This window comes from Mustelus asterias, chromosome 7 (genome assembly GCF_964213995.1).
Source record: "Mustelus asterias chromosome 7, sMusAst1.hap1.1, whole genome shotgun sequence".
Lineage (NCBI taxonomy): Eukaryota > Metazoa > Chordata > Chondrichthyes > Carcharhiniformes > Triakidae > Mustelus > Mustelus asterias.
The window spans coordinates 3,675,368-3,690,896 of NC_135807.1; the positions used below are offsets into that span (position 1 = coordinate 3,675,368).

The following is a 15,529-nucleotide window of genomic DNA, read 5'->3' on the forward strand; positions in this document are numbered from 1 at the left end:
GAGGGGAGATTTGATAGAGGTGTATAAGATTTTGATGGGTATAGATAGAGTGAATGCAAGCAGGCTTTTTCCGCTGAGGCGAGGGGAGAAAAAAACCAGAGGGCATGGGTTAAGGGTGAAAGGAGAAAAGTTTAAAGGGAATATTAGGGAGGGCTTCTTCACGCAGAGAGTGGTGGGAGTGTGGAATGAGCTGCCGGATAAAGTGGTAAATGGTAACATTTAAGAAAAACTTGGACGGGTTCGTGGATGAGAGGGGTGTGGAGGGATATGGTCCAAGTGCAGGTCAGTGGGACTAGGCAAAAAATGGTTCGGCACAGACAAGAAGGGCCAAAAGGCTGCAATGTAATGTTTCTGAGCTGTAATTTTCTATGGTTTCTATGGTTCTAGATTTGTCAAGCATGATTTCACCTTTGTAAGTCCATGCTGATTTTGTCTGATTATACCTCTGCTTTCTAAATGCTGAGCTATGCAACCCTCGATAATGGGCTCGAGCAACTTCCTCAATGCTGACATTAGGCTCACTGGTCTACAGTTCCCTGTTTAGCGGGGAGGCGACGGCCTAGTGGTATTATCACGAGACTTAATCCAGAAACTCAGATAATGTTCTGAGGACCCTGGTTCAAATCCTGCCGTGGCAGATGGTGGAATTTGAATTCAATAAAAAATATCTGGAATTTAAAAATTTACTGATGACCATGATTGCCACATTGTCGATTGTCAGAAAAAAAAACATCTTCTTCACTAATGTATTTTAGGGAAGGAAATCTGCCATCCTTACCTGATCTGGCCTACATACGACTCCAGAGCCACAACAATGTGGTTGACTCGCAACTGCCCTCTGAACAAGGGCAACGAGGGATGGGCAATGAATGCTAAGTCAGCCAGTGACGCTCATGTCCCACAAATTAATTGAAAAAAAGGGTTTACATTAGCTACCCTCCAATCTGTAAGATTCCAAAGAATTTTGAAAAATTACCACCAATGGATTTACTATTTCCAGGGCCGCTTCCTTAAGTACTCTGGGATGAAGATCAGGCCCTGGAGATTTATTCACCTTCAGTCCAATCAATTGCCCCAGAACCATTTCTCTACTAATACGGATTTCCTTTAGCTCCTCACTAAAACCTGTTTCTCTCAGAACTTCTGGTACATTATTCATGTCTTCCTTTGTGAAGATAGAAGGAAAATACAAATTTAGTTCCTCGGCCATTTCTTTATTCCCTGTTATGAATTCCCCCATTTCTGACTGTAAGGAGCCTACATGTGTTTTTATCAGTCTTTTTCTCTTTGCATACCTATAGAAACTTTTACAGTTGGTTTTTATGTTACCCGCAAGCTTACTTTCACACTGTATTTTCCCCTTCTTGATCAGTCCTTTAGTCCTTCTTTGCTGAATTTTAAACTACTCCCAGTCCTCAGGTCTATTGATTTTTCTTGCCAATGTGTATGCTTCTTTCTTGAATCTGATACTGTCGCTAATTTCCCTTGTAAGCCATGATCTGGCCACAATTCCCTTACCATTCTTGTGCCAAACAGGAATAAACCATTTTTGGAGTTCACCTATTTGTTATTAAATGCCTGCCATTGCCTGTCTACTGTCCTTTCTTTCATTCATCTTTCCCAGCCCATCACGCCCAATTCATGTCTCATATCATCATAATTACCTTTATTGAGATTCAGGACCCTGACGGCAGTGGCCGTGTCTCCGGAGTGGAGTCCGGCCCTGTAACTCAGAGGGCTAAGGAAAAGAGGAGGAAGGCAGTGTTAATCGGGGACTCGACAGGAAGGGGGTCGGACAGGCGTTTTTGCAGAGGCAGGCGGGAGTCTCGGATGGTGGTCTGCCTCCCTGGGGCCGGGATCCAGGATGTCGCTGGTCGACTCCCAGAAATCCTGAGGGGGGAGGGAGAGGAGCCAGAGGTAGCGGTACATATTGGTACCGCTGATGTGGGAAGGAAGGGGTCATGAAAAGAGAGTATAGGGAATTAGGGAGACAGCTGAGAAGGAGGAAAGCAAAGGTAGTAATCTCAGGGTTGCTGCCTGTGCCACGGGAAGGTGAGAGCAGGAATGGAGTGAGGTGGAGGATGAATGTGTGGCTGAGGGACTGGAGCAGGGGGCAGGGATTCAGGTTCCTGGACCATTGGGACCTCTTTAGGGGCAGGTGTGACCTGTACACAAAAAAACGGGTGGCACTTGAATCCCAGGGGGACCAATATCCTGGCGGGAAGGTTGGCTAAGGCTAGATAGGTTGGGGGGAGGGGATCGAGACGAGGTGACTGAGTGCGAGGAAGTTAGCTCGCAAACAGAGAAGGGTTATAGACAGTGTAAGAGAGCAGATGGACGGGGGATAGAGAAGGGGAGAGCTCAGACCAAAGGATTGAGATGTGTTTACTTTAATGCCAGGAGTATAGTGAATAAAGGGGATGAGCTCAGAGCATGGATCGATGCCTGGAAGTGTGATGTGGTGGCCATTACGGAGACTTGGATGTCTCAGGGACAGGACTGGATACTCCAGGTGCCGGGATTCAGATGTTTCAGGAAGGACAGGGAGGGAGGCAAGAGAGGGGGTGGAGTGGCACTGCTGATCAGGGATAGTGTCACAGCTGTAGAGAAGGTGTATGCTGTGGAGGGATTGTCTACAGAGTCTCTGTGGGTGGAAGTTCAGAGTGGGAAGGGGTCGATCACTTTGCTGGGAGTTTTCTATAGGCCGCCCAGTAGTAATAGGGAGGTGGAGGAGCAGATAGGGAAACAGATCCTGGAGAGTTGCAATAATAGCAGAGTTGTGATGGGAGACTTTAATTTCCCAAACATAGATTGGAATATCCTGAGGGTAAGGGGATTGGATGGGGAGGAGTTTGTTACGTGTGTTCAGGAGGGTTTCCTGACACAGCATGTGGACAAGCATACAAGAGGAGAGGCTGTACTTGATCTGATACTGACCAATGAACCTGGACAGGTGTCAGATCTCTCAGTGGGAGAGCATCTTGGGGATAGCGATCATAACTCTATCTCCTTTATGCTTGCATTGGAAAAAGAGAGGATCAGGCAAGCTAAGAAAGCGTTTATATGGAGTAAGGGGAAATATGAAGACATAAGGCAGCAAATTAGAGGAGTAAATTGGAAGGTGGTATTCTCAGGGAAATGTACTGAAGAGAGGTGGCAGTTTTTCATGGAATGTCTGTCTAGAGTTCTACAGGACAATGTTCCGAGCAGACAGGGAGGAGCTGGTAGGTTAAAGGAACCGTGGTGCACGAAAGCTGTGCGGGCCCTAGTCAAGAAGAAAAGGAAAGCGTACAAAAGGTTCAGAGAGCTTGGCGAAGATAGGGATCTAGATGAGTATACGGCTTGTAGGAAGGGAGTAAAGAAGGAAATTAGGAGAGCCAGAAGGGGTCACGAGAAGGCCTTGGCAGGTAGGATTAAGGAGAACCCGAAGGCGTTCTATAAATATGTGAAGAGTAAAAGGATGAGACGTGAAGGAATAGGGCCTATAAAAGGTGAAGGTGGGAAAATCTGTACGGAACCAGTAGAAATGGCAGAGGTGCTCAATGAGTATTTTGCTTCGGTTTTCACAGAGGAGAAGGACCTGTGTGGATGTACTGCGGGCTTGCGGTGGACTGAAAAGATTGAGTATGTGGACTTTAACAAGGAGGTTGTGCTGGAATCTTTGAATGGCATCATGATACATAAGTCGCCGGGTCCGGATGGGATGTACCCCAGGTTACTGTGGGAGGCGAGGGAAGAGATTGCAGAGCCTCTGGCGATGATCTTTGCGTCGTCGATGGAGACGGGAGAGGTGCCGGGGGATTGGAGGATTGCAGATGTGGTTCCTATTTTCAAGAAGGGGAATAGGGATAGCCCAGGAAATTACCGACCGGTGAGTCTAACCTCAGTGGTTGGTAAGCTGATGGAGAAGATCCTGAGGGACAAGATCTATGAGCATTTAGAGAGGTTTCGTATGCTCAAGAATACTCAGCATGGCTTTGTCAAAGGCAGATCGTGCCTTACGAGCCTGGTGGAGTTCTTCGAAAATGTGACTAAACACATTGACGAAGGGAAAGCGGTAGATGTGGTTTATATGGATTTTAGCAAGGCGTTCGATAAGGTCCCCCATGCAAGGCTTCTAGAAAAGGTGAGAGGGCATGGGATCCAAGGGGCTGCTGCCCTATGGATCCAGAACTGGCTTGCCCAAAGGAAGAAGTCTCACAACACCAGGTTAAAGTCCAATTTGGTAGCAAATACCATAAGCTTTCGGAGCGCTGCTCCTTCGTCAGATGGAGTGGAAATGTGCTCTCAAACAGTGCACAGAGACACAACATCAAGTTACAGAATACTGATTGCCCAAAGGAGGCAGAGAGTGGGTATAGATAGGTCTTTTTCTAAGTGGAGGTCGGTCACCAGTGGTGTGCCCCAGGGATCTGTTCTGGGACCCTTGCTGTTTGTCATTTTCATAAATGACCTGGATGAGGAAGTGGAGGGATGGGTTGGTAAGTTTGCCGACGACACGAAGGTTGGTGGGGTTGTGGATACTCTGGAGGGATGTCAGAAGTTACAGAGGGACATAGATAGGATGCAAGACTGGGCGGAGAAGTGGCAGATGGACTTCAACCCAGATAAATGCGTTGTGGTCCATTTTGGCAGGTCAAATAGGATGAAGGAGTACAATATAAAGGGAAAGACTCTTAGTACTGTAGAGGATCAGAAGGACCTTGGGGTCCGGGTCCATAGGACTCTAAAATCGGCCCTGCAGGTGGAGGAGGTGGTTAAGAAGGCGTATGGTGTGCTGGCCTTTATCAATCGAGGGATTGAGCTTAGGAGTCCGGGGATAATGATGCAGCTATATAAGACCCTCGTCAGACCCCACTTGGAGTACTGTGCTCAGTTCTGGTCACCTCATTACAGGAAGGATGTGGAAAAGATTGAAAGGGTGCAGAGGATATTTACAAGGATGTTGCCTGGATTGAGTGGCATGCCTTATGAGGATAGGCTGAAGGAGCTCGGTCTTTTCTCCTTGGAGAGACGTAGGATGAGAGGAGACCTAATAGAGATATATAAGATGTTGAGAGGCATAGATCGGGTGGACTGTCAGAGGCTTTTTCCCAGGGTGGAAATGGCTGCTACGAGAGGACACAGGTTTAAGGTGCTGGGGGGTAGGTACAGGGGAGATGTTGGGGGGAAGTTTTTCACACAGAGGGTGGTGGGCGAGTGGAATCGGCTGCCGTCAATGGTGGTGGAGGCAAACTCAATAGGGTCTTTTAAGAGACTCCTGGATGAGTACATGGGACTTAATAGGATGGAGGGTTATAGGTAGGCCTAAAAGGTAGGGATATGTTCGGCACAACTTGTGGGGCCGAAGGGCCTGTTTTGTGCTGTAGATTTTCTATGTTTCTATCTCAGAGTCAACTACATTACTATCCACCTTGACAAAAAATTCTATCACATTATGGTCACGCATCCCCAATGGCTCTCTCACAACTAGGTTGCCAACTAATCCTTTCTCATTGCACAATACCCAGTCCAAGATGGCTTGTTGCCTTGTTGGTTCCTCAACATATTGGTCCAAAACCCATCCCATATACACTCCAGAAATTCCTCCTCTATCGTGCTGTGACAAATTTTACTCTCGCAATCTAACTGCAGACTAAAGTCACCCAAAATCACAGATGTTCCTTTAACACACGCATCTCTGATTTCCTGTTTACTGCTATTCCCAACACCACCTCTGAACGGGAAAATTCATAACGGGGGATAAAGAAATGGCGGAGAAACTAAATTCGTACTTTGCTTCTATCTTCACAAAGGAAGACATGAATAAGGTACCAGAAGTTCCGAGAGAAACAGGTTTGAGTTAAGAGCTGAAGTCATGCAATGTTGGTCTGAGGAATCCGATGATCTCCTACGGGACTGCTTGGAGTCAGTGGACTGGTCAGTATTTAAAAACTCAGCGACTAGCCTGAGCGAATATGCCACTACAGTAACTGCTCCATTCGTAAGTGTAGAAGACTGTGTGCCAAAGAAGCAAATCCGCATGTTTCCCAACTGGAAACCATGGATGAACAGGGATATCTACCGCTTGCTGAAGTCTAGGTCTGAAGCGTTCAAGTCAGGCGACCCTGACCTACACAAGAAAACCAGATATGATCAAAGGAGATCCATCAAAGATGCCAAAAGACAGAGTCCCAGGCTAGCCACATGGACCCCTGCAGACTATGGCAAGGTCTGCAAGATATAACAGGCTACAAGATAAAGGTACGTAAAACAGCCGGCTCCAACACATCCCTCCCTGATGAGCTTAATGCATTCTATGCCCGTTTTGAGCAAGAGGTCAGCTAGAGCATACCCTCCATCTGGGAAGCCTCGGATGCATCTATATCTGAGGTCACCGTTGCAGATGTAGAGCAGCCTTCTCAAAGGTCAACCCACGGAAAGCGACTGGCCTGGATGTGTACTCAGATCCTGCGCGGTTCAGCTGGCGGGGGTATTCACAGACATCTTCAACCTCTCTTTACAATAACCTGAGGTCCCTATCTGCTTCAAGACGACGACCATCATCCCAGAACCAAAAAAAAGCCAAGCAGCGTGCCCTAGTGACTATCGTCCAGTGGCTCTGACATCCATCATTAAAGTTAAAGTTGAAGTTAAATTTTATTTATTAGTCACAAGTAAGGCTTGCATTATTGCAATGAAGTTACTGTGAAATTCCCCTAGTTGCCACATTCTGGCGCCTGTTTGGGTCAATGCACCTAACCAACACGTCTTTCGAACTGTGGGAGGAAATCGGAGCACCCAGAGGAAACCCACGCAGACACGGGGAGAATGTGCAAACTCCACACAGACCCAAGCCGGGAATCGAACCCAGGTCCTGGCGCTGTGAGACAGCACTGCTAACCACTGTGCCACCATGAAGTGATCAAGTGCTTCAAAAGGCTAGTCATGGCACAAATCAATTCCAGCCTCCCAGACTGCCTAAGTCCACTACAGTTTGCCTACCACTGCAACAGGTCCACAGCAGCCGCCATCTCCCTGGTCCTGCACTCAACCCTGGAACACCTAAATAGCAAAGACACCTATGTCAGACTCCTATTTATTGACTACAGCTTAGCCTTCAATACCATTATTCCAATGAAACTCATCTCCAAACTCCGTGGCCTGGGCCTTGGCTCCTCCCTCTGCGACTGGATCCTAACCCACAGACCACAATCAGTAAGGATAGGCCAGAACACCTCCTCCACGATCATCTTCAACACTGGTGCCCCACAAGGCTGAGTTCTCAGCCGCCTACTATACTCCTTATATACCTATGACTGTGTGGCAAAATTCCCCTCCAACTCGATCTTCCAGTTTGCTGATGACACCACCGTAGTGGGCCAGATCTCAAACAATGACGAAACAGAGTACAGGAGTGAGATAGAGAATCTGGTGAACTGGTGCGATGACAATAATCTCACCCTCAATGTCAACAAAACGAAGGAGATTGTCGTCGACTTCAGGAAGCGTAAAGGAGAACATGCCCCTGTCTACATCAACGGGAACAAAGTAGAAATGGTCGAAAGCTTCAAGTTTTTAGGTGTCCAGATCACCAACAACCTGCCATGGTCCCCCCATGCCGACACTACAGTTAAGAAAGCCCACCAATGCCTCTACTTTCTCAGAAGACTAAGGAAATTTGGCATGTCAGTTATGACTCTCACCAGCTTTTACAGATGCACCATAGAAAGCATTCTTTCTGTTTGCATCACAGCTTGGTATGGCTTCTGCTCTGCCCAAGACTTCAAGAGTCTACAAAAGATCGTGAATGCAGCCCAATCCATCACGCAAACCAGCCTCCTATCCACTGACTCTGTCTACACTTCCCGCTGGCTCGTCAAAACAGCCAGCATAATTAAGGACCCCACGCAGCCCGGACATTCTCTCTTCCACCTTCTTCCGTCGGGAAAAGGATATAAAAGTCTGAGGTCATGTACCAACTGACTCAAGAACAACTTTTTCCCTGCTGCCACCAAACTTTTGAATGCACCTACCTCGCATTAAGTTGATCTTTCTCTATACCCTAGCTATGACTGTAACCTACATTCTGCATTCTCTCCTTTCCTTCTCTATGAACGGTATACTTTGTCTGTATAGCGCGCAAGAAACAATACTTTTCACTGTATACTAATACATGTGACAATAATAAATCAAAGAACAAGGAAATTACAGCACAGAAACAGGCCCTTCGGCTCTCCAAGCTTGCACCGACCATGCTGCCTAACTGAACTAAAACCCCCTACCCTTACAGGGACCGTATCCCTCTATTCCCATCCCATCAAGATGTTGGAAAAAATTATAAGGGATAGGATTTATAGTTATTTGGAGAGTAATGAATTGATAGGTGATAGTCAGCATGGTTTTGTGGCAGGTAGGTCGTGCCTTACTAACCTTATTGAGTTTTTTGAGAAAGTGACCAAGGAGGTGGATGGGGGCAAGGCAGTGGACGTGGTATATATGGATTTTAGTAAGGCGTTTGATAAGGTTCACCATGGTAGGCTTCTGCAGAAAATGCAGATGTATGGGATTGGGGGTGATCTAGGAAATTGGATCAGGAATTGGCTAGCGGATAGGAAACAGAGGGTGGTGGTTGATAGTAAATATTCATCATGGAGTGCGGTTACAAGTGGTGTACCTCAGGGATCTGTTTTGGGGCCACTGCTGTTTGTAATATTTATTAATGATCTGGATGAGGGTATAGTTGGGTGGATTAGCAAATTTGCTGATGACACCAAAGTCGGTGGTGTGGTAGACAGTGAGGAAGGGTGTCGTAGTTTGCAGGAAGACTTAGACAGGTTGCAAAGTTGGGCCGAGAGGTGGCGGATGGAGTTTAATGCGGAGAAGTGTGAGGTAATTCACTTTGGTAGGAATAACAGATGTGTTGAGTATAGGGCTAACGGGAGGACTTTGAATAGTGTGGAGGAGCAGAGGGATCTAGGTGTATGTGTGCATAGATCCCTGAAAGTTGGGAATCAAGTAGATAAGGTTGTTAAGAAGGCATATGGTGTCTTGGCGTTTATTGGTAGGGGGATTGAATTTAGGAGTCGTAGCGTTATGTTGCAACTGTACACAACTCTGGTGCGGCCGCACTTGGAGTACTGTGTGCAGTTCTGGTCCCCACATTACAGGAAGGATGTGGAGGCTTTGGAGAGGGTGCAGAGGAGGTTTACCAGGATGTTGCCTGGTATGGAGGGGAGATCCTATGAGGAGAGGCTGAGGGATTTGGGATTGTTTTCGCTGGAAAGGCGGCGGCTAAGAGGGGATCTTATTGAAACATATAAGATGATTAGAGGTTTAGATAGGGTGGATAGTGATAGCCTTTTTCCTCTGATGGAGAAATCCAGCACGAGGGGGCATGGCTTTAAATTGAGGGGGGGTAGTTATAGAACCGATGTCAGGGGTAGGTTCTTTACCCAGAGGGTGGTGAGGGATTGGAATGCCCTGCCAGCATCAGTAGTAAATGCGCCTAGTTTGGGGGCGTTTAAGAGATCCGTAGATAGGTTCATGGACGAAAAGAAATTGGTTTAGGTTGGAGGGTCACAGTTTTTTTTTTAACTGGTCGGTGCAACATCGTGGGCCGAAGGGCCTGTTCTGCGCTGTAATGTTCTATGTTCTATGTTCTATGTTATTCATGTATTTGTCCAGACGCTCCTTAAAACTCACTATTGTATCTGCTTCCACTACCTCCCCCGGCAGAGAGTTCCAGGCACCCACCACCCTCTGTGTAAAAACTTGCCTCGTAATCTCCTTTAAACCTTGCCGCTCGCACCTTAAACCTATGCCCCCGAGTAATTAACTCTTCCACCCTGGGAAAAAGCTTCTGACTATCCACTCTGTCCATGCCTCTCATAATCTTGTAGATTTCTATCAGGTCGCCCCTCAAATCAAATCAAATCAAATCAGCACTACACATTGGTGGTCTGTATACCCATCCCCACAAATGTTTTTTACCCCTTGGTGTTTCTTAACTCGACCTGTACAGATTTCACATCATCTGTGCTAATATCTTTCCTCAATATCATATCAATATGTGCTTTAATCAACAATGCAACTCCACCACCTTTTCCTTTCTGTCTTGTCTGTCTTGAATAGCCCTCAATGTTTACTCCCCATCCTTGATCACCTTGGCGCCATGTCTCAGTAATGCCAACTATATCATACCCCTTTACATTTATCTGCGCAACTATCCATTTTGTTTTGAATGTTCCAAGCATTCAGGTACAAAAGCTTAAGGTGAGCTCTTTTAACATTTCTTGTCCCATTCCTACTATTTTGTATTATGACCTTATCTGATTCTGGCCCTTGATTTCTCTGCCTATCACTTTTCTTATTCACCTTGCTGTCTTTTCCTCTTGTTCTTGATTCCTGCTGCTCTGAATCCTTATGTAGGTTCCCTCCCACCTTCCATATTAGTTTAAACCCTCCCCGACCACTCTAGTAAATACCACCCTCTCCAAGGACATCAGACCCGTTTCCGCCCAGGTGTAACTCATCCAGTTTGTACAGATTACACCACCCCCAGAACCAGCCCAATGCCTCAGGAATCGGAAACCCTCTGCTCACACCATCTTTTCAGCCACATATTCATCCTATGTATCCTGCTGTTTCTCCTCTGACTAGGACTTGGCACTGGTAGTAATCCTGAGATCACTACCTTTGAGGTCCTACTTTTCAGCTTGTTTCGTAGTTGCTTAAATTCTGCTTTTTACCTATGTTGTTTGTACCCATGTGTACACCCTCCACCTTCAGAACATCTTGCAACCACTCTGAGAAATCCTTGACCTTCTGTGAAATTCTAAACTTTTGATATTTCACCAGGCCCTAGCCTTATCACAAAATGCAGTGACGGGATTTTTTCAGCAATAGTAAGCAAAGTAACTGACACAACAGAAACTCAGCTGTTGGCACTCCACTTTAGCACATTGAGCTAAAGAGGAAAAGTGTTCAAACGTTATTTACATTTCAGCTAAATGACATCGATTTCTGTGTACAATGCCTGATTCCCCAGGATTGATTGTTCTCTTTTAACTTTGGCACCTACTAAAAGTTCAAAATGAGAATCTAAATCTACACCCAGGTGGACCCATTTTGGCACATGCAGTTAGATTTGTAGTGTTATAGCAAGGCAGATGGTAAGTGCCAGGCTGCTCAAATCCCAAAGGGAAACTGGAATTAACTGCCAGAACAATTCTACAACTTTGTGTATTATAATAAGAATATAAGAACATAAGAACTAGGAGCAGGAATAGGCCATCGGGCCCCTCGAGCCTGCTCCGCCATTCAATAAGATCATGGCTGATCTTTTTGTGGACTCAGTGCCACTTACCTGCCCGCTCACCATAACCCTTAATTCCTTTACTGTTCAAAAATTTATCTATCCTTGCCTTAAAAACATTCAATGAGGTAGCCTCAACTGCTTCACTGGGCAGGGAATTCCACAGATTCACAACCCTTTGTGTGAAGAAGTTCCTCCTCAAATTAGTCCTAAATCTGCTTCCCCTTATTTTGAGGCTATGCCCCCTAGTTCTAGTTTCACCCGCCAGTGGAAACAACTTGCCTGCTTCTATCTTATCTATTTCCTTCATAATCTTATATGTTTCTATAAGATCTCCCCTCATTCTTCTGAATTCCAATGAGTATAGCCCCAGTCTACTCAGTCTCTCCTCATAAGCCAACCCTCTCAGCTCCGGAATCAACCTAGTGAATCACCTCTGCACCCCCTCCAGTGCCAGTATATCCTTTCTCAAGTAAGGAGACCAAAACTGTACAGAGTACTCCAGGTTTGGCCTCACCAGCACCTTATATAGCTGCAACATAATCGCGCTGTTTTTAAACTCCATCCCTCTAGCAATGAAGGACAAAATTCCATTTGCCTTCTTAATTACCTGCTGTACCTGCAAACCAACTGCTTGAGATTCCTGCACAAGGACACCCAGATCCCTCTGCACAGCAGCATGCTACAATTTTTTACCATTTAAATAATAGTCCATTTTGCTATTATTCCGACCAAAATGGATGACCTCACATTTACCAACATTGTACTCCATCTGCCAGACCCTCGCCCACTCACTTAGATTATCTATATCCCTTTGCAGACTTTCAGCGTCCTCTGCACACTTTGCTGTTCCACCCATCTTAGTGTCATCTGTGAATTTTGACACACTACACTTGGTCCCCAACTCCAAATCATCTATGTAAATCGTAAACAATTACGATGCCAACACTGATCCCCGAGGCACACCACTGGTCACTGATCGCCAACGAGAAAAACACCCATTTACCCCCACTCTTTGCTTTCTGTTAGTTAACCAATCCTCCATCCATGCTAATACATTACCCGTAACATTATCTTATGTAGCAGTCTTTGGTGCGGCACCTTGTCAAATGCCTTCTGGAAATCCAGATACACCACATCCACAGGTTCCCCATTGTCCACTGTACATGTAATGTTCTCAAAGAATTCCACCAAATTGGTGGTGGTGGATGGAAAATTTTCGGACTGGAGGCAAGTTGCTAGCGGAGTGCCACAGGGATCAGTGCTTGGTCCTCTGCTATTTGTGATTTTTATGAATGACTTAGAGGAGGGGGCTGAAGGGTTGATCAGTAAATTTGCTGATGACACCAAGATTGGTGGAGTAGTGGATGAGGTGGAGGGCTGTTGTAGACTGGAAAGAGACATAGATAGGATGCAAAGCTGGGCTGAAAAATGGCAGATGGAGTTTAACCCTGATAAATGTGAGGCGATTCATTTTGGTAGGACAAATTTAAATGTGGATTACAGGGTCAAAGGTAGGGTTCTGAAGACTGTGGATGAACAGAGAGATCTTGGGGTCCATATCCACAGATCTCTGAAGGTTGCCACTCAAGTGGATAGAGCTGTGAAGAAGGCCTATAGTGTGTTAGCTTTTATTAACAGGGGGTTGGAGTTTAAGAGCCGTGGGGTTATGCTGTAACTGTACAGGACCTTGGTGAGACCACATTTGGAATATTGTGTGCAGTTCTGGTCACCTCACTATAAGAAGGATGTGGAAGCACTGGAAAGAGTGCAAAGGAGATTTACCAGGATGCTGCCTGGTTTGGAGGGTAGGTCTTATGAGGAAAGGTTGAGGGAGCTAGGGCTGTTCTAATTCCATTAGGGATAGCCAGCACGGTTTTGTGAATGGTAGGTCGTGCCTCACAAACCTTATTGAGTTCTTTGAGAAGGTGACCAAAGAGGTGGATGAGGGTAAAGCGGTTGATGTGGTGTATATGGATTTCAGCAAAGCGTTTGATAAGGTTCCCCATGGTAAGCTTTTGCAGAAAATACGGACACATGGGATTGAGGGTGATTTAGTGGTTTGGATCAGGAATTGGCTAGCTGTAAGAAAACAGAGGGTGGTGGTTGATGGGAAATATTCATCCTGGAGTTCAGTTACTAGTGATGTACCGCAAGGATCTGTTTTGGGGCCACTGCTGTTTGTCATTTTTATTAATGACCTGGATGAGGGCGTGGAAGGATGGATTAGTAAATTTGCGGATGACACTAAAGTCGGTGGAGTTGTAGACAGTGCGGAGGGATGTGGCAGGTTACAGAGGGACATAGATAAGCTGCAGAGCTGGGCTGAGAGGTGGCAAATGGAGTTTAATGCGGAAAAGTGTGAGGTGATTCACTTTGGAAGGACTAACAGGAATACAGAGTACTGGGCTAATGGCAAGATACTTGGTAGTGTGGATGAACAGAGGGATCTGGGTGTCCATGTGCATAGATCCCTGAGAGTTGGCACCCAGGTTGATAGGGTTGTTAAGAAGGCATACGGTGTGTTAGCTTTTATTGGTAGAGGGATTGAGTTTCGGAGCCAGGAGGTCATGCTGCAACTGTACAAAACTCTGGTGCGGCCGCATTTGGAGTATTGCGTACAGTTCTGGTCGCCGCATTATAGGAAAGATGTGGAAGTGTTGGAAAGGGTGCAGAGGAGATTTACCAGGATGTTGCCTGGTATGGTGGTAAAATCGTATGAGGAAAGGCTGAGGGGCTTGAGGTTGTTTTCGTTAGAGAGAAGGTTAAGAGGTGACTTAATAGAGGCATACAAGATGATCAGAGGATTAGATAGGGTGGATAAAGAGAGCCTTTTTCCTCGGATGGTGTTGGCTAGCACAAGGGGACATAGCTTTAAATTGAGGGGTGAGAGATATAGGACAGATGTCAGAGGTAGGTTCTTTACTCAGAGAGTAGTAAGGGCGTGGAATGCCCTGCCTGCAGCAGTAGTGGACTCGTCAACATTAAGAGCATTCAAATGGTTATTGGATAAACATATGGATGATATTGGAATAGTGTAGATTAGAGGGGCTTTAGATTGGTTCCACTGGTCGGCGCAACATCGAGGGCCGAAGGGCCTGTACTGCGCTGTAATGTTCTATGTTCTCTCTGGAGCGGAGGAGGTTGAGGGGAGACTTAATAGAGGTTTATAAAATGATGAAGGGGATAGATAGAGTGAACGTTCAAAGACTATTTCCTTCGGGTGGATGGAGCTATTACAAGGGGGCATAACTATAGGGTTCATGGTGGGAGATATAGGAAGGATGTCCGAGGTAGGTCCTTTACTCAGAGAGTGGTTGGGGTGTGGAATGGACTGCCTGCAGTGATAGTGGAGTCAGACACTTTAGGAACATTTAAGCGGTTATTGGATAGGCACATGGAGCACACCAGGATGATAGGGAGTGGGATAGCTTGATCTTGGTTTCAGATAAAGCTCGGCACAACATCATGGGCCGAAGGGCCTGTTCTGTGCTGTACTGTTCTATGTTCTATGTTCTAATTAGTCAAACATGACCTGCCCTTCATGAACCCTAATACGTAATACGTATGTGTACATAATACATCATCACATTGCTAGGGAGGCCGTGGCAGAATGGTATTGGTAATCCAGGGAAGCATTTAATAAAATAAAGGAAAAATAATACTTAACACAGTTAATTTAATACTATAATTAAATTTAGGAGGTTAAAATAGCACAGATTGCCATGTTGGTAAACTTTGATAAAGAACAGCAAAATGAGGTTACCTTTCAAAATAGTATTTTTTTCAGTGCGGTGTATTTATTTTATTCTCTTTGATTCAGGTACAGCAGAAATTATCCAAGATGCCGTCACACGGTAAACTAATGGTGCCTGAAGGTTTGAAATCTCTACTAGAGGCATTAGGCAGAGCTGTTGTGCAAGACCAGCCAGAAAATATCCACCAGTTTGCCTCGTCATATTTCTCAGAGTTGCTTCAATTTAGAGATGGTTTGTGTTCTGTCTGAATTATATTTTTGTGCTGTAAATTATCAAGATTTCAAATATAATTGAATCTCATTTTTGTATGGTCTAATTAAAATACAGATCAGCTTTGTATATTTCCATCTGTTGTATAGGGAATCCAGCTCTTGATGTATGCGACCTAGTGAAAATGTTCCACTTGAGCAGAGGTAAGAAGAACAAAATAATTTACTGAATGGGGATTATAGTGCTTAGCTTTTTTGGCTGCACT

The 15,529-nt window shown here is 45.6% G+C and overlaps 1 protein-coding gene across 2 annotated transcripts in view; it reads left to right on the top strand.

Moving 5' to 3' along the window:
- LOC144496049 (uncharacterized) overlaps positions 1-15,529 on the top strand; it is a 140,191-nt gene that overhangs the window by 68,942 nt on the left and 55,720 nt on the right. For both annotated transcript variants that reach the window (XM_078217001.1, XM_078217002.1), the window contains 2 exons: positions 15,120-15,285; positions 15,414-15,467. In XM_078217001.1, coding sequence (XP_078073127.1) covers positions 15,141-15,285; positions 15,414-15,467 — 199 coding nt within the window. In that variant the 5' untranslated portion in view covers positions 15,120-15,140. The remainder of the gene's footprint in view (positions 1-15,119; positions 15,286-15,413; positions 15,468-15,529) is intronic.